This window comes from Microtus pennsylvanicus, chromosome 2, assembly GCF_037038515.1.
Source record: "Microtus pennsylvanicus isolate mMicPen1 chromosome 2, mMicPen1.hap1, whole genome shotgun sequence".
Lineage (NCBI taxonomy): Eukaryota > Metazoa > Chordata > Mammalia > Rodentia > Cricetidae > Microtus > Microtus pennsylvanicus.
In genome coordinates this window covers 109,301,071-109,326,699 of record NC_134580.1, presented here as the reverse complement: position 1 = coordinate 109,326,699, position 25,629 = coordinate 109,301,071, and the positions used below count along the sequence as shown (strand labels likewise).

The following is a 25,629-nucleotide window of genomic DNA, read 5'->3' as shown; positions in this document are numbered from 1 at the left end:
TATAACCAGGCTGAGAATGAGGCAAAACAGAGACAGGAATTACGGGGAAATAGCAGGGAAGGGACCCTGGAGTCTGACTAACCCTCTCATCAGCTGAAAAACCAGAATTCAAGGACAGTTATAAATACTTGCTGTAGAAAATACTGACAGAGTCAATATTCCTCTCTCATACATATTTTTATGTTAAAGTAACTAAGGCTTAAGGTCTGAATGGATAAGACTTTGGGTCTGTTGTAGACTATTCCTTTACTCTGTGTAAAGATGTCACTGTGATTGGTTTAATAAAAAGCTAAATGGCCCATAGCGAGGCAGGAGGGCTAGCAGGGACCTCTGGGTTGTGAGCCAGGTGCAGAGGAAGGATGGGCAGTACAGAATAAAGGTAACCGAACCATGTAAAAGAACATGGATTAAGAGATATGGGTTGATTTTAAGTTATAAAAGCTAGTTGACACGCCTAAGCTATAGACAGAGCTTTCATAACTAATAAAAAGCCCCTGTGTCATTTCTTATGAGCTGGTGGCCCAAAGACAACTCCACCTACATGGGTCCCTGCATCCTGAGGACCTTATCAACTGCAGTGCCTGTCAGGCAGCTCTCAGGACCTACCTGGTGACCTCATCTGTTTCCTCACCCTTAGAAAGTTGTAACACTTCACACCTCATCAAAATTCTGTAGGAGTATTGTAAAAGCCAGACGAGCCCACCACCACTACCACCACCACCAAAACCAACCATCACACCAACAAAACCAACAAAACCCAGTGTGCTGCGACTGTCCTTACAAGTCTGCACCCACATGTCATCTTTCTAGAGCTTTTCTTTGAGAAGCCCACACGGAGTCTCTCCAGCCTGTCTCACTCTCTTCTAAGCACCTCTCTCTTAATCCCTGTACTTATTTGGGGGTGGGGTAGGGACAGGGAGCCATGATCTCATCTATATAACGTTAACTGTCCTGGAACTTGCTATGTCGACCAGGCTGGTTTGGATCTCACAGAGATCTGATTGCTTCTGCCTCACAAGTGCTGGGATTAAAGGTGTGCACCACCATGCCCAGCACCCCTGTGCTTAATTCGGACTATTATTAAAATATCCTCATCAGATCAATGAGATGGCTCAGTGGCTTAAGGTCTGAATGGATAAGATCGTCACTGCTAAGTCTGACCTCAGGCTTATTTCTAGGTCCTACGAGGTAGGAGAGAACTGATTCCTAAAAGTTGTCCCCTGACTTCCCCTGTGTGCTGTGGTACACACGTCCCTTCCCCCCACTAAGTAATACCCTGGGCTGGTGAGATGGCTCATCAGGCAAAGGTGCCTGCCACCAAGGCTGAAGACATCAGTTTGCTTTTCAGGCCCCAGAGGGAGGACCATTTCCATAACTGCTGTCGTTGCATGCTGTGGCGTGTGTGTACTCACCCACACACACAGACACAAATGTTACATATGTGTACTCACCCACACACATAGACACAAATGTTACATATGTGTACTCACCCACACACACAGACACAAATGTTACATATGTGTACTCATACACACACACAGACACAAATGTTACATATGTGTACTCACCCACACACACAGACACAAATGTTACATATGTGTACTCATACACACACACAGACACAAATGTTACATATGTGTACTCATACACACACACAGACACAAATGTTACATATGTGTACTCACCCACACAGACACAAATGTTACATATGTGTACTCACACACACACAGACACAAATGTTACATATGTGTACTCACACACACAGACACAAATGTTACATATGTGTACTCACACACACACACAAATGTTACATATGTGTACTCACCCCCAAACACAGACACAAATGTTACATATGTGTACTCACACACACACAGACACAAATGTTACATATGTGTACTCACACCCACACAGACACAAATGTTACATACGTGTACTCACCCACACACACAGACACAAATGTTACATATGTGTACTCACCCCCCCCCACACACAGACAGAAATGTAACATATGTGTACTCACCCACACACACAGACACAAATGTTACATACGTGTACTCACCCACACACACATAGACACAAATGTTACATACGTGTACTCACACACACACAGACACAAATGTTACATATGTGTACTCACCCACACACACAGACACAAATGTTACATATGTGTACTCACACACACATAGACACAAATGTTACATACGTGTACTCACACACACACAGACACAAATGTTACATACGTGTACTCACCCACACACACAGACACAAATGTTACATATGTGTACTCACCCCCACACACAGACACAAATGTTACATATGTGTACTCACCCCCACACACAGACACAAATGTTACATATGTGTACTCACACACACATAGACACAAATGTTACATACGTGTACTCACACACACACAGACACAAATGTTACATATGTGTACTCACCCACACACACAGACACAAATGATACATGTGTACTCACCCACACACACAGACACAAATGTTACATATGTGTACTCACCCCCACACACAGACACAAATGTTACATATGTGTACTCACACACACAGACACAAATGTTACATATGTGTACTCACACCCACACAGACACAAATGTTACATATGTGTACTCACCCACACACAGACACAAATGTTACATATGTGTACTCACACACACATAGACACAAATGTTACATACGTGTACTCACACACACAGACACAAATGTTACATATGTGTACTCACCCACACACACAGACACAAATGATACATGTGTACTCACCCACACACACAGACACAAATGTTACATATGTGTACTCACCCCCACACACAGACACAAATGTTACATATGTGTACTCACCCCCACACACAGACACAAATGTTACATATGTGTACTCACACACACACAGACACAAATGTTACATATGTGTACTCACACCCACACAGACACAAATGTTACATATGTGTACTCACCCACACACACAGACACAAATGTTACATATGTGTACTCACCCCCACACAGACACAAATGTTACATATGTGTACTCACACCCACACAGACACAAATGTTACATATGTGTACTCACCCACACACACAGACACAAATGATACATGTGTACTCACACACACAGACACAAATGTTACATATGTGTACTCACACACACACACAGACACAAATGTTACATATTTGTACTCACCCACACACAGAGACACAAATGTTACATACGTGTACTCACACACACAGACACAAATGTTACATATGTGTACTCACACACACACAGACACAAATGTTACATATGTGTACTCACCCCCCCCACACAGACACAAATGTTACATATGTGTACACACACACAGACACAAATGTTACATACGTGTACTCACCCACACACAGACACAAATGTTACATATGTGTACTCACCCCCACACACAGACACAAATGTTACATATGTGTACTCACCCACACACACAGACACAAATGTTACATACGTGTACTCACCCACACACACAGACACAAATGTTACATATGTGTACTCACACACACACAGACACAAATGTTACATACGTGTACTCACCCACACACAGACACAAATGTTACATACGTGTACTCACACACACACAGACACAAATGTTACATATGTGTACTCACCCACACACACACAGACACAAATGTTACATATGTGTACTCATACACACACAGACACAAATGTTACATATGTGTACTCACCCACACACAGAGACACAAATGTTACATATGTGTACTCACCCCCACACACAGACACAAATGTTACATATGTGTACTCACCCACACACACAGACACAAATGTTACATACGTGTACTCACACACACATAGACACAAATGTTACATATGTGTACTCACCCCCACACACAGACACAAATGTTACATATGTGTACTCACCCACACACACAGAGACACAAATGATACATGTGTACTCACCCACACACACAGACACAAATGTTACATGTGTACTCACCCACACACACAGACACAAATGTTACATATGTGTACTCACACACACACACAGACACAAATGTTACATATGTGTACTCACACACACACAGACACAAATGTTACATGTGTACTCACACACACACAGACACAAATGTTACATATGTGTACTCACCCACACACACAGACACAAATGTTACATATGTGTACTCACCCCCACACACAGACACAAATGTTACATATGTGTACTCACACACACAGACACAAATGTTACATATGTGTACTCACACCCACACAGACACAAATGTTACATATGTGTACTCACCCACACACATAGACACAAATGTTACATATGTGTACTCACCCACACACATAGACACAAATGTTACATATGTGTACTCACACACACACAGACACAAATGTTACATATGTGTACTCACACACACACACAGACACAAATGTTACATATGTGTACTCACCCCCACACAGACACAAATGTTACATATGTGTACTCACACCCACACAGACACAAATGTTACATATGTGTACTCACCCACACACACAGACACAAATGATACATGTGTACTCACACACACAGACACAAATGTTACATATGTGTACTCACACACACACACACAGACACAAATGTTACATATGTGTACTCACCCACACACACACAGACACAAATGTTACATATTTGTACTCACCCACACACAGAGACACAAATGTTACATACGTGTACTCACACACAGACACTAATGTTACATATGTGTACTCACCCACACACACAGACACAAATGTTACATATGTGTACTCACCCCCACACACAGACACAAATGTTACATATGTGTACTCACCCCCACACACAGACACAAATGTTACATATGTGTACTCACACACACAGACACAAATGTTACATACGTGTACTCACCCACACACACAGACACAAATGTTACATATGTGTACTCACCCACACACACAGACACAAATGTTACATATGTGTACTCACCCACACACATAGACACAAATGTTACATATGTGTACTCACCCACACACATAGACACAAATGTTACATATGTGTACTCACACACACACAGACACAAATGTTACATATGTGTACTCACACACACAGACACAAATGTTACATACGTGTACTCACACACACAGACACAAATGTTACATATGTGTACTCACACACACAGACACAAATGTTACATATGTGTACTCACACACACACAGACACAAATGTTACATATGTGTACTCACCCACACACAGACACAAATGTTACATATGTGTACTCACACACACAGACACAAATGTTACATACGTGTACTCACCCACACACACAGACACAAATATTACATATGTGTACTCACCCACACACACAGACACAAATATTACATATGTGTACTCACCCACACATAGACACAAATGTTACATATGTGTACTCACCCACACATAGACACAAATGTTACATACATGTACTCACACACACACAGACACAAATGTTACATATGTGTACTCACCCACACACACAGACACAAATGTTACATTCCTTACTAAATGTTGCTTCATGGCTTCATAGACTGTTGAGTCCTGGAATTCTCTTCAGGACCGAAGCCAATAATCTTGAGCTGCATTCCCTAAACTAGGGGACCCCTCAGGCTGCTGAGGGTGGTAGCTGTAGTTGTCTCTGTCCCCTCACTGCTAATACAATGAATGAAATGTAAATATAGAATAAAATCAGCATCATCATGAAATATTCAGGGAAGCCCACATTTTTACCAGATCTACTTTTATTTCAGAAGGAATTTTGTATTACATATTTACTTTTGTTTATATACAAGTGCTTCACATTTGCATTTAAAATGCAGACCCCCTTAAATCTCGTTCCTGATTAAATTAGCTGTTATTTTACAATACAAAAAATACCAAAAATTGCAGTCTTAAATGTAGGTATAACACCAACAATCCCAGCAATTAAATAGTTTACAATACTTACTCCATATTTACACAAGTGCAACAGATGCTAATTACACATATGAACAGACTATATGAACAGACTAAGCTGGATGAAGACAAACAGCGAACCGTAAATAACCGTGAAACGTTTCGAGAGGCCAAACTGGCCCAGCAGGCTTTACTAATGTTTTGTGCAGAGTCCGGGTCCTTCAGCAGAGAAGGTGCCAGTTTCTCTGCAATTGGGAGGGCACCCAGAGGGCTCCCTGCAGGCAGGCGCCTGCTCCAGAGGCTCTGCTCAGTCAGAGGCCATGCTGACATCTCGGTCCAGAGCTGTGCTGGGGGCTGTGTGACCAGGGTCAACACTTCAGACTCGTCAGGGAGCCATGGCTCACCCCAGGAGCTCCCCTAGGGTGAGGACTGTGTCCAAAGAGCTGGATCTCTACCCCAGTCACTGCTCTTATGTTAGCTTAGCTTACAAGTGTTTAGTAAATATTTGTTCAATTAAAGGACACCAAGGATCAAAGTGTTCATAAAAACAGCACCATCCCCCAAGGAAGCAAGTCACTCCTCACCCTGCACACCCCACTGCGCTGAAGGAGGATGGGTACTGGCAGGCTGTGGCATCGCCTACTCAGGGTGTTCTGTTCTTGTTTCTCCAATTCCCTAACGAGATCCCATCTTACACTTCAAGCCTTCCAGATATGCTGGTACTTTCCTTTTGCTGACAGTCTTCTTACAGGCTAGCTCAGGAGCCAATGGGGTGCTTTCTTGCTACATCTCCTTTGACCTTTCAGACCCTTCTCCAGACTGTGTAGGGAAGACCAGGAGGGGGACAGGAGGCTGAGGTGTAGGGAAACGGCGCTATTTATTAACAAATGAGCCCCCATCCCCAGTTTTTAGTATAAAAAGAACACGGTTCTCAGAAACGTCATTAAAATTTTAGACAAAGCTACAACAGAATGTGGCCTAGAGAGCCCCTTTGCAAAGTCTAATGTTCACAGGTAACAGTCTTTGACTTCAAAGAGTAACAGAATACCTCAGGACTAGACTGGTCACCCCACAGAGATGCCAGAAGTCACAAGGAGCATTAAATGCACAACAGTATGGATACTCTTGCTTCCTGAGTTCTCTTGTGTACTGCCATGTAAACAGACTCACTGCCTGGCTCTTCATAGGTATGTTTGTTTGTTTTGAGACAGGCTCCTGCTATGTAGCCCAGGCTCTTCTTGAATTATTTTCGTTATGTTTTATGTGTATTGGGTGTTTTGCCTGCATATTTGCTGTGCACCACATGCATGCAATACCCAAGGAGGCCAGTGGAGGGCAACAGATCATCTGGAATTGGAGTTTCGGAGGGTTGTGAGCTACTGTGTAGGTGCTGGGAACTGAACCAGTGTCCTCTGCAAGAGCAGCCAGTGTTCTTAACCACTGAGCCACCTCTCCAGTCCTCATTTTTGAATTCTTGCTCTTCCTGCCTCTATCTTCTAAATGCTAGGATCACAGCGGTGTCACCATGCTTGCTCTTCTTAGGTGTTCTGAGAGCTGAATCATTACTTAGTTACCTAACGGGCACAAGGCTACTGAACACACCAGCATGGTGGTACAATGTGTGGCCTTATCAAAGGATCAGGGCCTGGTAAGTTGACTTCTCAGAGCTTGGATACCCAGTATATGGCACAGAAACAGACTAGGTGAAACTCAGATGTTAATGTTTAATAAAAATACATTATGATACTTTTCTGTTTTATGTACACCCTGAATGTCTGAACATTCTGGACACTACTGTATAGTTATGTACAAGTGCAAGGTCAGTGTCTTCATGACTATTTATATACATGCTCTCCCATGCCACACAGTTCTGGGTCACAACCCCATGTCCTCTCGGTAACTGGCTCTGAGCTGAGCTCTTTGTCCCTGCCGTTCCCTTCTGCTGCAAGCCTGAAGGGAGCTGTTGGCTATGAAGGAGATGCAGGTGGAGTTGGCTGTTTCTCCACTACTGGAGCAGAATCAAATGCCATTTGCTTCTTCCTTTTCAAAGAATAAACAGTATCTCTAAGGGAAAAATGTAAGAAGGTAGGTGGGAGCCATGGTACATATTATTTCAAGGTGTGGAGCTAACATAGAAGCAATTTCTTTGGCCAAAGAAATTTGGTCCTTTGAGCAAAGCAGGGGAAATTTCCTTGTAGGACAAACCCCTCTCCCCCCCCCTTCCTGGCCAAGAAACCCTTTGGTGATTATGGAGACGAAGGGTTAGGCCACTGCAGATGCCTATAGGTGCTGGGTTTTGGTAGGGATGTGGATGTGGGGCACTCTTAACTGCACAGGGAATGAGACTGGGATCTTTTCTGGAACTCCTGTCCTTTAATAATGTTGTGAAAAAGCAGTGTTTTGAGAGGTGAGTCTTCCAGCAGTGCGTTGTGCATCCGTGTTTTATGGTTCAGCTTGGAAGTCTCTCTCCAGGAGTGTCTTGGCGGGAATGGGGTTAGTGCTGGCCTTAGAGAAATGCCCCCCTCTCTTGGCACTGCATTTAAAGATGAAATGCTACGGCTTCTGTTCTTTTGAGTGTTAACTTCTCCAAATTCCTAACTTGAGCATGGTTGCCTGAGGTCTGTTCTAGTCAGGTACTAGCAGAATCACAGGACATGCAGCAGGCAAAGGAAGGTGAGGCTGCTGTAACGCCAGAATACTGAGCACCATAAGTGGGGAGATGCAATGTCCAGGCAGGATCCCGGGGCACAGAGCAGAGGGCCATTCACCCCTCTTACTGCTGTCATTTTCTGTTTAGAAGAAGGTCTTGTCCCTTCCGTTCTCCCCATGTGCTTTTCATCCTCATGAGCATCCACTTCCTCCTCACACCACCAGCTGGGTCTGGGAGGAGACCAGGCCAACCCACACTTGGGAGAGATGGAACCAGGGCCCTTTTCTGGCTCTGAGCAGATGCTGCCCCAATGCAAGGCATCACCCCTCTTCTAGTGTCTGCACCATCCAACCTAGGGATGGTCCACAGGCACAGAGAGAGCGGGCTGCAGGAAGACAGGGCCAAGTGTCCCACACACTCAGTGCTCTTATCGGCTCAAAGAGGCACATGACATGAGTGAGTACTTTTCCGTGGTGCCTTGGCAGAAGGAACCCAGAAGGTTGGCCCAGCATCAGGCTTAGAGTGATACTAGGCTGGGGCTGGTGGTCACTCAGTCCCTATTGCTAGTCCCTATTAAATGTTTCTTGGGATGAGAAGTCTCTGCTGGCTGCAAACTAGACTTTAGAAAAAGAACAGATTGCAATGGTAGTTACTTAAATTCTACAAGAATGGAGAAACAGAGTCATGTAAAAACTTAGGCTTATTAACTTTCCAGTTGCTAGATCTATTTAAAGTCTAGGCACTTAGTGTGTGTGTGTGTGTGTGTGTGTGTGTGTGTGTGTGCATGACAGTGTGAGATAAAGAGAAGAATGAATTAAAATTAATCAAGTTGCTATAGAGAATTATCTATTACATTTGTTTATATTCTAACACAATTGATCTTGACATTTAAAATAGCCCCCTTTGCTGGACCTGGTGGTGCACGCTTTTTATCCCAGCATTTGTGAGGCAGAGGCAGAAAGATCCCTGTGAGTTCAGTTCAGCCTGATCTACATAGTGAGTTCCAGGCCAGTTAGGGCTACACAGTGAGACCCTGTCTCCAAAAAACAAAACAAGGCCCCATTGATTATACTTTGATATGACTTTCAAAGAGACAGACCGTTATTAGTTCTCAGCTAGAAAAAAGCTACTTCCTGGAAGAGAGTAAAAGCACATCTTGTAAAAAGACAACAAGCTTCAAATAAGAACAATCCGTCTGAGGAGTGTCGGAAGACCCTGCTGGAGAGCTGCTGGCAAGGTCATCAGCTTTGCAGTTGAGACTCCCAAGAGGAGTTTCCACAAGGGACCTCAGCATCACTTTCAGCTCTCGCTGGTTCTACGCTGGTCTCCTCCACCCATGAGTAGAGCAGCTTATTCTTAGACTTGTAGTTAAATTATTTCCTATGCAAAAGTAAAAGGTTAGATGCTGGACACAGAAGGGATGAACCATCAAAACAGCTTGGATGATCATGCACATGAGGTGGATGCTTCAAGGGTTTCCAGTCTTCTGTTCTGCACCTGCTTCCTGCCTGCACCCTACCCTGCGACAGCTTGGTGTACCATGTGCCCTCTGTGAGGGAGAGTCCCTGGCGCAGTATCAGATGCAGGTTCCAGGCTGTGCAGGGGGCTGCTGCTTCCGGTTTCTTACAGCTCCTGACTTCTCTTTGTACACTATTGGCATCTGTTGAGAAATGTCCACCAGAGCACTGGCCACAGCAAGACCTTGGAAGAACCCATAAGAAGGGACACATGTCATGATGGGCTTACTTTAAAAAAGATAATTTCGTCTACGGCCATACCACCCTGAATGCGCCCGATCTCGTCTAAAAAAGATAATTTCCAATTTCCTTTTACACTTCCATGGTGAAAGATAAAGGAGGTATTCACAGTAGTCCTTCCATCTCACCTCTCCTTTTCCATCTGGGGGATGATGTCAGCTCCATGCTCTTGCAGAGTTTATTTGTGCATGCCTAACTACTCACTTTTCTCTCCTCCACAGCACATCACAGAGGCTCTGCCTCGGGGTAGAAGCAAGGAATGAGAATGCAGCCACACTCTGAATGTGCACCTCATCCGCTATCACTGGCTCAGCACAAGCTACTAAAATTTTATTTATTTATTTGTGTGTGTAAACAATGTCGCACGTGTGAACCAGAGGGCAGCCTTTAGAAGTTACCTCTTCCCTTCCACAGTGAGAATTCTGGGGCTCTAGATCAGGCTTGGGAAGTGAGGTGAGTGCCTTTATGGGCTGAGCCTCGCACCATTCCGCATGACTTTCTTATATCTACCATGGGCAGTGCTCAACAGTGTCGTGGGCTAAGTTTTAGAATGAGCAAGGTTCTTTAACCTCCCGTAGGGCAGTTTCCTTATGTGTGAAATGGGGCTGAGATAAGTACATCACAAAGCTTGTGTTGGAGTCAAAGAGTGACTGAGGTAATGTTTCAGAGCACACAGAAATGATCAGAACCTTTACCATTTATTCTCACAGACACTCCCAGTGACCGGCTTGTCCTTTTAGCATTGTATAATAAACCTGGCATTTGTCAGGGAAATCACCAGTCCAGGTGTGGTGGTGTGAAAGAAAATGTCCCCCAAAGGGAGTGGCACTATTCAGAAGCGCGACCTTGCTGGAGTAGGTGTGGTCTTGTTGGAGGAAGTGTGTCACTGTGGAGGTGGGCTTTGATGGCTCATATATGCTCAACATACCATCCAGTGCCTCAGACCATTTCCGGTTGCCTGCAAGATGTAGGACTCTCAGCTACTTCTCCAGCAAGCACCATGTCCTCTCCCACATGCCACCATGTCTACCATGATAATAATGGACTGAACGTCTGAACTGAAAGGGAGCCACCCGAATTAAATGTTTTCCTTTTAAGAGCTGCCATGGTCATGGTGTCTTTCACAGCAATAGAAACCTTGATGAAGACAGCAGAGAAGCTGGAATTCTAACACTGGAGGAAGTGGCCAACCCATACTCAGCATTTTGCCAAGGCTGCTTTAATGAGCAGAGGAGTAAGTTTGGTAATCTACTCTATTTGTCTGTAAAGGGAGGAGGAGGAAGGGGCCAGGGCCAGCGTCGGATACACAGAGAGGAGCCCACACTAGTGAGGACTGTCGTTCAGGCAAAGGCATATCCAGGAAAGGGACCGTTACAAAGAAGAGGTGGACAGTGGTAGAGCACTTGCTCAGGCCCTGGATTTGATCCCAGAAAAGATTTTTCAAAGGAACGGGCATAGGAGTTTGGCATAATGACATGTGTCTACAATCCCCAGCCCTGGAGATACTGAGGCAAGAGGATTAAGTCTGGGGCTAACTCGTACTACCTCATAAAGAAAAAGTAATGGGAGGCTTGGCATGGATAGCCTCCCCTGGACTGAGTGGGGCTTTGAGGAGTTTCAGAGGGTGGGAGCATTACATAAAGGATGAGATAGGAAAGGCTACAGACCTGTTACGTCCCTATGCCCACTGGAGACCTAGCCTTTATGAAGCACCTGTCAGTGTTTGCTGAGCTGGGTGGTAGCAGGAGACACTGCCCAGATAGCCAGATCATAGAGTGACTTGGTCTTCACTTAGGGGCTCAGTGTCTGGGGATGCCAAGGGAAGATGAAGACTGAGTCCTGACCTCATCACACCTAAGGCTTTCATTCTGAGGACACCATAGAGTCCTTCTAGTAGGCCAGGTAAGTGGAGGCCCTTCTGGACAGCTGATGAAGGGCTGGACAAGGATAAAAGAATTCTTCTCTACTAAACTGTTCTGGCTGAGGCAATCTTGAGCCCCCAGCACCACTGCAACTGAACTGATCTAAAATGTTCACATTGTTTGAGGCATTTCTAGGCAAAACTTCATAATCAAGATACTCTGAAACTGCATTCCATACTGCCTTTGCCTTTGTGTTAAAAGTAAGAACTTTCCTTCTGGTACAGGGTTCCACTGTGTAACCCTGGCTGGTTTGGACCTCACTATGTAGCAATCTTCCTATCTCTGCCTCCAGCTTGAAGACAAGGTTCATATAAATTTTTTTAAAGATTTATTTATTTATTATGTATACAATGTTCTGCCTCCATGTATGCCCGCACGCCAGAGGAGGGCGCCAGATCTCATTACAGAGGGTTGTGAGCCACCATGTGGTTGATGGGAACTGAACTCAGGACCTTTGGAAGAGCAGTCGGTTCTCTTAACCACTGAGCCATCTCTCCAGCCCCAAGGTTTATATAAATTAATGGCTTACATGTTTGATGGAAAGTATAAAAGACATTGGTAAAATATGTAGTAAACTGTAAAAATGTAAATGATTGTAATGAAGAAAGAATAAAGATAGATTTAGATTTGAGCCTCAGCAAAAAGGAAGAAAAATCTCAAAATATAAGACAGTATGCAGTGAAAGTAATTTCTCCTCCCTGTTCCGGCCCAAATCACCACTGGTGCCTGTTTCCTGTAGAGATGCTATTTTAGGGGGAAAATGCTGAGGAATAATTGTAATAAAAATGCCTATCTAGCTATGGGTGTAGCTTGGTTAGAAGAGGGTTTGCCTGGCATGCATGAAGCCTTAGCATTGATCCTCAGTGCCTCCTAAACCAGGAGTGGTGGTACATCTCATCCCTGGGGAGGTGGAGGCAGGACGACCAGAAGTTCAAAGTCATCCTTGGCTACAAACTGTGCTTAAAAACTGTTCAGGGTTCTCCCACTCCCAAAGCCTATATAATTATTTAAATTAAATTGCTAGAGAGGGCTAGGAAAAAGAATGAAAATTGGTCTGTATCAGCCTAATGAAACTGTAATTTTCAAAAATCTTCTTTATGTTGTTATAATACTTCTTTATGCCCCATATTTAATATAGAGTAAAAAGCTGGTACTCTGGAAACTGAAACAGGAGGATGACTATGAATTTGAGGGTATTCTGGGTTATGTAATGAGTTCTAGTTCAGCTTGAGCTGCATAACAAGACCTTAAACAAGACGAAGAGCATGGCTAGGAATATTTACTAGGGCAACACAAACTTTGAGGACATGGCTGGATGCCAGGAACATGGAGATGATTAGTAGCATATGAAGAAGGAGAAAGTCGAAATTTAAGGTAAGAACAAGTTTTAGAGCAATAGAGCCAAGGAATCAGAAATACTGGGTGTGTGGCTGAGGAAGCTGTGCACTGTGAGAAGGGTCCTGGCTTCCACCCCAGGACAGAAATATCAGTGCTCAGAACGCAGTTTATGGAGTACGGAATTATCTCACGAAAGCTCTGTGCCAGAGACGGCACTACAGTACAGTGCCCCATACCCACGTTCTTGGCCAGGAAGAAATGTCTGCGGTGTAGCTCTTCACAGACCTGTGTTTGCCACTGCTCCATCTACTCACCTGACTGACCAGGAGGAGGAATTCCGCCCAGTCCTCGAGGGAGCCTCACAAATACGGAGAGAACTGCAGCTTTGTTACCAAAGCAGGGCTCCAGGGCAATGGGCTTGGGAACAGTCTGGAAGAAGAAAACAAACAAGTACCTTCACCGACCCCGCACTTCAGAGTCAGGTGCTTATAAGGTCAACAATTTTGGCTATGAGTTGTTTCCATAGCACTTTTCTGAAGAGCCACATGAGTGCCAAGGAAGGGCCCATGTCAACAGGTTCTCTCTAGGTCGCAGGGTTGGCAGTGTGTGTCTGGTGGTCTGTCAGATAGTCCTGTACACTTGGCACAGAGACCCTGATGTTAAGGAGACAGTTGTTTGTTTTATATTCAAGCTTATCCATGCATCTTTCATCCACTAAGTCATAGCCTGTTGGGTTTAAGAGCTTGTGAAAGATAGACAGCTCCCCAAATGGATTCCTCATCTGCTTACTAGATGCTTTGACTCTGGAAAATTTATTCATTTTCTGTTGCAGACTTTATTTATTTTTTTAAAAGAATTTTACAGGCTTGAGAGATAGCTTTGTTATTACAAATGAGTCTCTCTCTCTCTCTTTCTCTCTCGATCTAGGGGCTTTATGCATGCTGCATGATCAACCCTTCATAAAATAAAGGAAAATGGAAGTATGTTTTAGCTACTTTCTCCATCTTCAGACTGTTTTTTTAATGTTGCAAAATGAAAAACTGAAATTCTATACTACTCATTAGACAACAGCTCCTTCATCTCCTCTTCCAAGCTTTGGCAGTTACTATTTTATTTTGTCTCAGTGTATACTAGACCCCTCTTCTTTTAAAGTATAAATCATTTCTGATTTAGCAAACACTACTCTGCTTATCTACTCGCCACTGGCAGGCACTTGACTGCGTCTCCTTTCTGGCAATTATGATGTGCTGTCATGAACACTGACATACAAAGAATCCCCTGTATTACATTTTGTATTGCTTTTCTTTTCTTGAGACAAATACTGTTTGGTGATTCTCCTGCATCTGCATTCTAAGGGCTGGAATTATAGGCATGTACCACCATGCCCAGTCTACCGTTTTCTAGTGGCTGCATAATTCTGTAGTCTACCAACAGTGCACAAAGATTCCAACTTCTAAACATGATGTATGGTGTGTGTGCGTGCATATATATGCGTTTACAAGTGCATGTGCAGGTACGCGTGCACAAGGAGGTCTTCCTCAGTTCTTTGCTTTACTTACTGAGGAGGATATCTCGCTGAACCTGAAGCCAGTTCCAGCTAGTCTAACCAGCCAGTTTGCCCTGGGAATCCTATCTCTGCCTCCTGAGTACTGTCACCTTATCTGCCTCGTTTTTACTTGAGTTCTGGGGCTCTAAACTCCATTTCTCATATTTATCCACTGAGCCATTTCTTCAGCCCTATAAGTGTTTTTTGTTGTTGTTGTTTTGTTTTTTAACTCTGGGGTTTGCTGGGTGTAGAGCACATACATACCTTTAATTTCTACACTCAGAAGGCAGATGGGTCTCTGAATTTAAGGCCAGCATAGTCTACATAGTGAGTTCTAGGACAGCCAAAGCTACATAGAGAGACCCTGTCTTGAAAAACAAACAAACACCCCCAAACCAAACAACAACAACAAAACCAAATCCAAAGTCTCTCTGTGTGTGGGAGGGGAGTAATTAATAGTAAATTGAGCTGTCCCCACCACTCCTTTAAGACAGGCTCTCTCTTACTCTGTAGCCATGGCTGTTCTGAAACTCAATATACAGACCAGGCTGGCCTGGAACTCACAGAGATTTGCCTGCCTCCGCCTCCTAAGTGCTGGGATTAAATATACATGCCACTACACCTAGTCCAGTTTAGATATTTTCATATAAAAACTTTTAAGTATTTGGCACAAACACTGAGAGAATAACAACCATGATTTACACGTTAAGCTCTCCTGACCATGACTGATTGATGACATGAACCAGCAACTGGGAATTGAGAGCAAGAGTGTCTCACAATCTTGGTGTTTCAGCTGAGCCGCAGAGAGAGAAGGAAAGCAGGACTAATGAATCACAACACTTGCTTCCTCTGATTCGCCAGACTCAGACCCGAGTTTTGGAAAGCTGTTATATGAACTTTTGAACCACTTCTCACCTTTATACTTCCCCCAATAAGATCAGGAGGCTCTTCATCTGTTTCCAAGGCAACATTTACAGAAGCAAAGGGGCGGCTGGCCATCTGCTGCATCTCCCGAAGAAGTTGCTAATGAATATTATAGTATGTATTAATATACTGAGTATTGAGTTTTTATTAGTGAATACTAGATATTAAAGACGCTGCATTCTCCCCAGTTCAAACTGATCAGTTTCTGTGGCAGCTACAGAAAACTGAACACAACCAGGCACTAGACAGTACAAGGTATTAAATTCTGTTAGATGGAGTAACACTATTGTATTTTATGAAAAGTCTTTACCAGTAAGAGACATAAGCTAAAATTGTGGTGGATATAATGCTACAGTATCTGCTGGCTGAATATATAAAAGGACAGAAACTTACTTCTTCATATTTCTGTTACTAGACTAAAGTCAGTCTACCCTGCTTTATGTCAAATCCTGAACCAATATTCCCAAAGCAATGACAATAAAGAAAGATGTGCCCCCCACATGGCCAATAGGACACGAGACTACTCTCCCTTAAGAGAGATATAAGATGAAAACACAAATAAATGTGGAATCACAGACTAGAACAAGCAGGGCTCTGGATTTAGGGAGGGGTCTGGGATTTAGAGGTCCTCGGCTATCTAGATAATGTGTCTGTTGGCACCAACTCTAGTACTTCATCATAATCAATGATACTGGCTATAGCTATAGTTTGGTTTTGGATCCTCCTCCTGCCCCCAAGTTAAAAGCTTTGTCCCTACCTTTGTGCTATTAGAGGGTGCTGAGACCAAAACCAAGGGCCTCAGTTCATGCTAGGCAAGGGCTCCATCACTGAGGCAAACCTGTCCCTTCACTCAAATTCTTATGAATGGCTCTTAGAAGATTGCTAACTCAGTAAGTGGTTGTGGCTGTGGCAGAATTAATAATATTTATGGAACAATAATTGAAATCTACTGATATAGCACACAGTAGAATCATACAATGCAGAGGAAGCAGCATGCTTTTCATGAATATTAGTTTCACAGAACAGGTAAAAGTGATGCCTGAAAAGAAGGAGAGGAAATGAGTTTTTAAGGAAATTTATTACTTTGTCTGCATGGGCTTACCTCTCTCCGCCTGGATGCCCAACAGCTCTGCTTGATCTTCCAGACCACTGCAGCCACCAGAAGCAGAGAGAGGAAACAGCTGCAGGGAAAGAGCACACGTGAGTCAGCGCCACACTGCCATGCCTGGCTCCCACGGTGAGACACCCTCAACATCCCAACTCCCAAGCTCCTGATGCTGTATGTGACGGACTGGCTCACAGGAAGTGGAATGTGAGAAACCCTGGCTAGCTGACCCAAGCTTCCAATCTTGACTTCTGGAAGGTGTTACCAAGCCCTGACTTCTCACTAAGCTTCCCAGAAGGGTAATGGCTTACCACAAGTAAGAAAATGAGAAAAGCAATTTTGTTAGAATGCTATACATGATAACAGATAATAATTTAAGCAAGCAAATCAATCAATGTGGTAAACTTCATTGTCTCAAACAGAATGAGAAAAATAAATTTCAATTAATAATCAACTTTTAATAAGAGGTAGGCCAAAGAAATTTATGTACAATGATTAATATATTTTCTGTAATTATACATACATACGTGGTGATGAACACTGATTGTCAACTTGACAGGATCTAGAGTCACATAGGAGACAAACCTCTGGTATGTCTATGAGAGAGTTTCTATACTGAGCTAATTGAGTATCGATAATACACGCTAAATGTGGGCAGCACCATTCTACGGGCTGGGGTCCCAGACTGAATAAAAAGAAGAAAGTGAGCCGAATAGCAACATCCATCTTTTCTGCTTGCTGACTGAGGATGCAGTGTGACAGCCACCCCATGAGCCTGTGCTCATGACTCCTGGGCTGGGAGGGGCAGGATCCCCTAGACTACTCTGAGCCCAAACACTTCCTACCTTAAGCAGCTTCTTATCAAGGACTTGGTTGCACTACTGAAATGAAAGTAATAATAACTCTGTTGTGAGTGTGGGTATGTGTATATTAATTATTTTTCTTTTCAAAGATTGTGTCTTGCTATGTAGCTCAGCTAGCTTGAAATTTGTGATCTCTCATCTCAGATTCTTGAATGCTAGGATGTGCCACCATGCCCAGCAATATATGCATTTACCAATAAAATAAACTTAAAATTATCAAATTTAAGCCAACAACTTTCTTAATATTAGGAGGAAAAACTAATTGTCTAATGATTATAAAGAGTTTCAGCTTTCTTTCCTCTGTAAACCATGTATTGAATGGGGAAAGCGACTATGATTCCAGAGGCAATGTTTGGTCCCTAGTTGATGCAACTGTTTGGGAAAGATAAGGAGGTGTGGCCTTGTTGAAGGAGGTGTGTTATTAGGGGTGGGCTTTGAGGTTTCAAAAGCCCATGTCATTCCCAGTTAGCTCTCTCTCTGCCTTACGCTTGTGGATCAGAGTTAAGTTCTAGCTACTCCTCCAATGCTATGCTTGGTCTGCCTTTGCTATGCTCTCTGTCATGATGGTCATGGATTCTAACCTTCTGGAACTGTGATCTCCCGATTAAACTTTTCAAGTTGCCTTATCATAGTGCTTTGTCATGGCAATAGAAAAGTAACTCAGACAATGACAATTACACAGCAGGCCTTAGAGACTAGTACATTTAAGGATAGGAGGCTGGAACATTCTAGGGTGGGGTGCCCCAAGAGAGACTAAAGGCAAGAGACAACCATCGTGGAAGATCTTTGTTTTGTCAGAACACAGGTATAACTCTGGAGTAGACTCATAGGAGGAAAAACAATAGTAAATAAAGTGTTACATATAGGATAAGCAAAAGGTGACCTTTTTCATCTAAAAAACTAGCAAGTAGAATCATAAGTCAATTCATGATTTTATGGTTGGTCAATGATGTGGGAGTGTCATATATCAATCTGTTGATTTCATTGGTTAAGCAATAAAGAAACTGCTTGGCCCTCATAGGTTAAAACATAGGTGGGTGGAGTAAACAGAACAGAATGCTGGGAGAAAGAAGCTGAGTCAAGGAATCGCCATGATTCTCCCACTCCAGGCAGACACAGGTTAAGATCATTCCTGGTAAGCCAGCTCGTGGGCTACAGCAGATTATTAGAAATGGGCTAGTCCAGGCATGAGAGCTAGCCTAGAAGAGGCTAGATAGAAATGGGCCAAGCGGTGTTTAAAAGAATACAGTTTCCGTGTAATTATTTTGGGGCATAAGCTAGAGCTAGCCATGTGGGCGGCCGGGTGCCAGGGATGCAGCCCGCCGCTCCTAACACAACAGGTCAAAGCACTGTGATTATAACTATTAAATGAATGGAAGGGAGTTTTGTGTGTACCTGGTGTGTGTGTGTGTGTGTGTGTGTGTGTGTGTGTGTGTGTATGATGGAGTATGGAAGTGTAGAGAATACTAAAAAATAACCGAGTTGGCTGGTGGCACACACCTTAATCCCAGTACTTGGGAAACAGAGGCAGAAGGAACTCTGTGATTTCAAGGCCAGCCTCTTCTACACAGAGTTTCAAGAAATCAGGAATACTATAAAAAGACCCTCAAAGTAAAAAAAGTAACTGAGTTGAAAAATCAAGATTTAGTGTTAAATGTAAAAAAGTAAATCACTAAAGCAATTTCTGTTTTTGGGGAGGATATAGGAAAGTGAGGTCAGCTCTTGCTGCTTCTCTTATGAGCACTGCAATAACTTATCATTCTCAGAAAAATAAACTATTACCCAGAAAAGTATAATAATAGGGGTTTAGAAATAAGATTTACCTTACTTTCACTATGGATGCTCATCAGAATCATCTCTCAAATAAGACGGAGCACATATGTAGCTCACACAGCAGTGACCATTGCTAAAACTATTTTAGTCCAAGCTTTTCCTCATACAGAGAGCCAAATTACACACACACACACACACACACACACACACACACACACACACACACACAAAATTCCCTTCCATTGATTTAAGAGTTATGTCGTAATGTTTAAACAGGTCAGATTAAAGTTACATTATTGTGAGTACATGCAGCTGTGCAAGTACAAACTAAGCTGGAATTAAGGGGCTGTTTCAAAGGAATAGTGCAGTCAGTATGAGAGGAATTACCTGAAGAAAGTCACGAAGAACTGTACCAGGTCCATAAAATTGCTGTGCTGGGAGAAGGCAATCTGTGGCAGAAAACAGCAGTGGTTACACGGGCTACAAAACGGCTTCACTGATTCAGCTTCTATTGGTTTTTTTGTTTTGTTTTGAACAAAATAATCTCAGCTACAGGCTACAAACCTGAAACCAATAGGTTATAATTTCTAACTTAGTAACTTTACTATAAATGAACAGGTTTTAGTACCAAGAATACAAGAAAATTCCTAATGTATTTCAATACTAAGAACCAAAAAAGGCAACATTATTTTATGTAGAAGAAAAACACTGCAAATTAAACTTTGGCATAATGCTTTTTATAGCACTGTTGTATTGAGGGCAGGTATCATCTATTGTGTATCTCAGAATTGATTAAGTATGGAAACAGTAACCTTATTATCACACACTAACACCTCCTACTGGTCTTACGTCACCAGGTTCACGGACCAGGGCTTTATTGGGAAGATAATGGTACAGCTGAGATCCTTTATCTAAAATGTTTGGGACTGCCAGGAAGTGGTGGCACACACTTTTAATTCCAGCACCCAAGAGACCCTACCTCAAATAAAATAAAATAAAATAAATGCTTGGGACTAATAAGCTTCAGATTTCAGGGTTCTTTTGGGATATTTGGCTAGACTTTTCCAGTAACTGAACATTCCTACTCTGATATTTTGAGATCCATATAATTTAATTTCATCAGAGACAGGATCTCAAAAGCTTGGGGTGCCCTTGAGCTCACTATTCGACCTCAAGCCTCCCAATGCTGAAATTATAGGCTTGCATCACTATCACCTGCCTGGCAAATCTGAAACTTTTTAAGCATTAGTTTTAGATTTCAGACTAGATGTGTTCAGTGTATGTTCAAACGAAACAATTACTAAGAAGATGCTAACTGTTTCACTGAAGATGGTAAGCAGGATAACAATTAGGAAGCTGAACCATCAAGATGCTTGGTTCAGCAGGTAAAATCAAACTGTGATCCAGTGGCCCTTGTTCCTCTAACACACACATCAGAAACACACATAAATATAAAATAGTAACAAATTAAATAAAAACTTAAAAAAGATAAAGTCAATTGTGGAATATTTAACTAGGCAAAGATGTATCACTTTTGTCTATGCTGCATTTGTTTAACTATATAAAGATGTATTGTTGTTTTATCTTGCCTGCCTAAGACACCTGACTGGTATAATAAAAACGTGAATGGCCAATAGCAAGGCAGTATAGGGATAGGAGGGGTTGGTGGGCAGAGAGAATAAGTAGGAGAGAGAAAAGAGAAGAGAACAAGAAGAGAGAACGAGGGAGAAAGAGAGGCAGCTGCAAGCTAGCCAGACATGGAGAAAGACATACAGAATAAAAGAAAGGTAAAAAGTCCATGGCAAAATGTAGATGGAGAGAAATGGGTTAAATAAGTGATAAGAGCTAGTGGGACAAACATGAGATAAGATTGAATATTTGTAACTAATAATAAGTCTCTGTGTCATGATTTGGGAGCTTGTTGGTGGCCCCCCCAAAAAGCCTGCTACGTTTGGTACCCAAGATGGGACCCAAATCTCCACAGAGGACCTGAAAAATCTAAAAAAAAAAAAAACTAAACAAACAATAACAACAAAACCCAAGGAAAAACATATAGTTATCCTCTTGGCTATGGGAAGTAGACAAAATTGCCGGGGAGAAAATTGGGATCTTGGGGGTGGGGTGGGATGGGGTGGGATGGGGTAAGGGGAGATGGGGAGAGAAAAGTGAGAAGGGGAGGATGGGGGGAACTTGGGGAAACAGGATGATTGGGATAAAGGAAGGTTGGATAGGGGAGCACAGAAGCACAATTCTTAGTTAAGGGAGCCACCTTAGGGTTGGCAAGAGACTTGAACCTAGAGTGGCTCCCAGGAGCCCAAGGCGATGTCCCCAGTTAGTTCCTTGGGCAGCTGAGGATAGGGAACCTGAAATGACCCTATCCTATAGCAATACTGACGAATATCTTGCATATCACCATAGAACCTTCATCTGGTGATGGATGGAGATAGAGACAGAGACCCACACTGGAGCACTGGACTGAGCTCCCAAGGTCCCAATGAGGAGCAGAAGGAGGGAGAACATGAGCAAGGAAGTCAGGACCACGAGGGGTGCACCCACCCACTGAGACAGTGGGGCTGATCTATTGGGAGCTCACCAAGGCCAGCTGGACTGTGACTGAAAAAGCATGGGATAAAACTGGACTCTCTGAACATGGCAGACAATGAGGGCTGATGAGAAGCCAAGGACAATGGCACAGGGTTTTGATCCTACTTCATGTTCTGGCTTTGTGGGAGCCTAGCCAGTTTGGATGTTCACCTTCCTAGACATGGACGGAGGGGGGAGGACCTTGGACTTTCCACAGGGCAGGGAACCCTGACTGCTCTTTGGACAGGAGAGTGGGGGGAGGGGGAAAGGGTGGGAGGAGGGGGAGGGAAATGGGAGGCTGGGAGGAGGCGGAAACTTTATTTTTTCTTTTTCTCAATAAAAATAAATAAATAAAAAAATAAATGGATACACCTCCTGAAGAGGCTCTGCCATACAGTGAGCACCTGAGCAGCTGGCATGTTAAGTAAAAACAATAAGCTAGGTCAAAGTGCCAGACACAGTGTGGGTACTAGCTTCCTAGAGCTGGGGTGGGTGAATACAGCTCCCAGTTTGACTCAGCTGCCAGCTGTACACAACCCTCAACCAAGCCTGTAGGGGATAAAGCTTGGCTCTCATGGCCTAAGCAGGACACGGCCAGCATCCAACACAAAGCCACTTAGCAGTTTAAGGTTTGGCTCACACAGTTGAAAAAGGCTAGAGACATGTAGTAAAGATAGATCCAGATGGCAAAAACATCTAAAGAGCTTACACTATATTTAAAAATGTACATGGGTTTAAGAAAGAAAAGAAAATAGGTACAGATAGTCATAGAAAAAGTAAATAGTTTAAAAATAAAGTCTTTAAAGAGAAGTAAAATAATATAAAGGAAAAAAAAACATGAAAAGATGGGAAATGCACAGGGAGTCTGGATCCTGTATGGTGTTGTGTTAACTTTGCATTTTTTGAATGTTGATGAGTGAATGACAGCTGCTGAAAGACATGGAATTATAAAAGAGTTTGCTGAATTAAACCAGCTTAGAAACTTTAGGGATGTCTTAACTTTAAAATGGAATTCAAATTATATATTGTGTTGGGGGAAGAGGTTATGCTTTTGTTTTCACAGGAAACAAAAAGCTGTAGGCTCCTTCAGGGTTAATAGAGATCAGATTTGATCAGGGGAGACCTCCTGGAAACCCTGGCTACAGACATGAAGAGATAAACCAGGAAAACCACATGACAGGTGATGTATATACTGACCCCTCTGCATGGGAACAGTTATGAGAGTGACAACAATGTTACAACTAGTTTTCCCAGGACTTGACCATTATTTAAATTTTATCAGGGTTCCCTAAGATTCTGTGGCACTCAGACTACAGGAAGAAATCTATAAAACACAACACCCAGACTCCCAAGAGATGGGGTGGGTGATTTTTGATCATTTGGTGGGTTATGGATGTTTGTCATCATTTGGGGGGGGGGGGGAAGGAATATAGGATAAAAAGAAAACTATTAACCTTACCTATTTTACATTGGTATGGATTTTGGTACAGTGATACAAATTTAAAGTTATTTTTGTTATACTGTATATATGTTTCTACTCTTATATAGGGTACTGTGCTTATGCGGCTCATTAAAAAATATAATGTAAATTAAATGTAGGTTAGTAGTTAGTCATCTATAATAATCAAACTTGTAGCTATGTTAAATGTTTTAAGATCATACAGAGATATATTTTAGATGTAATGGTCTTCAAACACTTCAAAGACCTACAGAATATGGCATTTAAAATGATTTGTTAACATGGGGATTTTTATGACAGTGAGACATATCTGCTACTGGCAGCAAAAAATCTATTTCATAAAAGAACTTCTGAGTTTGCTTTCAGTGTGGTAAAACTAGCCATTTGGGAAAGAAACTGCCCTTGCCTCGATTGCTGACAATACACCATCCAAACCAGACATGCAGGACACAAAGGAAAACTACCGCTGAACTTTGCCAAGACAAAGCCGCCAGTCCTTCAAAATTCCTGCTTCACAGAAAACTCTGCCAGATATTCATAGGCTGAATATGGATGACCCAATGTTTAAGAGGAACCTTGGGTGATGGTCCAGGCAGACAGGTGTCTCTGTCATTTCTATAGTTTTGGAAGCTGCTTGCTGCTGTGGGATAATGTCGTGTATCTTGTAAAGATTTGTCATTTCTATTAGTTTACTAAAACACTGATTGGCCAGTAGCCAGGCAAGACAACCAGACTAGGAGAATTCTGGGAAGAAGAAAGGCTCAGTCTGCAGTCACCAGTCAGATGCAGAGGAAGCAAGATAAGAATGTCTCATTGATAAAAGGTACCAAGCCATGTGGCTAATATATAATTATGGGTTAATTTAAGTTGTAAGAGTTAGTAAATAATAAGCCTGAGCCAATAGGACAAACAATTTATAATTAATATAAGCTTCTGTTTCTTTGGGACTGAATGGCTGTGGAACAGGGCAGGACAGAAACTTCCATCTATAGCTTACACTCTACTTTCTGTTAACTCAAATAATATATCCTTTTGGGATCTTTGATGGAGTTGAAGAGTAGACAGTTATAGTTTTCCTTATGAAAACTTAATGAAAGAAGGTAAATTAGGTACTGAGCTTTAGATTCATCAAGATAGGATAGATAATAGAGTGATTTCTCCAAATTTGCCAAATGCAAAGGGACTGCATACTGTAAATGTAATTCTTACTAGATAACTGTCCTTATTGTATGTAGTTTTATTATGTTAAAGTTAAAACTTTTCCTTTTTATTTAGACAAAAGGGGGAAATGTTGTGGAATGTTTAACTAGGCAAAGATATGTTACATTTGCTTATGCTTCATTTGTTTAAATATGTAAAGATGTGTTGTATTTGTGCTAATCAAATAAAATTAACCTGGGCCAGAGAGGTGAGGTTAGCAACTAGTTGGTAGAAAGTACCAGGGAAGAGCACAGTGTGGGTCTTTAAGTTGGGGCAGTGTGGAAGGAGACAGGCTTCCTGGGATGTCAGCTAAGAGAGAAAGTTAGCTGCTACTCTAACTCTCTGAGCTTGTTGGTTTCCACCCTAGACTTTTAAGTTTTATTAGAATGATAGAGATTTAATTAAAGCTACCTTTAGCCACAGCAAGAGAGTCATTGCCTGCAGGGACAGAATTACCCCCAGGCTTAGTAGCCTGGCTAGCAGTTTAAAGGGCAGCCACTGTGATGAAGTAACAAAGCAGTAAATAATTAGCATCTTATTTTTCTAAATTTACCTGCCCCACTCTTTCATCTGTGGTGCTGAGGATCACTCAATTCCA

At 42.5% G+C, this 25,629-nt stretch overlaps 1 protein-coding gene across 1 annotated transcript in view; it reads right to left on the bottom strand.

Annotated features, from left to right (window-relative positions):
* Positions 1 to 5,739: 5,739 nt before the first annotated feature.
* The window catches only part of Atrn (attractin), a 141,528-nt gene continuing 121,638 nt past the window's right edge, over positions 5,740 to 25,629 (bottom strand). The window contains exons 25-29 of the mRNA XM_075962200.1: positions 20,177 to 20,238; positions 17,151 to 17,229; positions 16,040 to 16,147; positions 13,893 to 14,007; positions 5,740 to 10,262 (exon numbers count right to left, since the gene is read on the bottom strand). Coding sequence (XP_075818315.1) covers positions 10,138 to 10,262; positions 13,893 to 14,007; positions 16,040 to 16,147; positions 17,151 to 17,229; positions 20,177 to 20,238 — 489 coding nt within the window. The 3' untranslated portion in view covers positions 5,740 to 10,137. The remainder of the gene's footprint in view (positions 10,263 to 13,892; positions 14,008 to 16,039; positions 16,148 to 17,150; positions 17,230 to 20,176; positions 20,239 to 25,629) is intronic.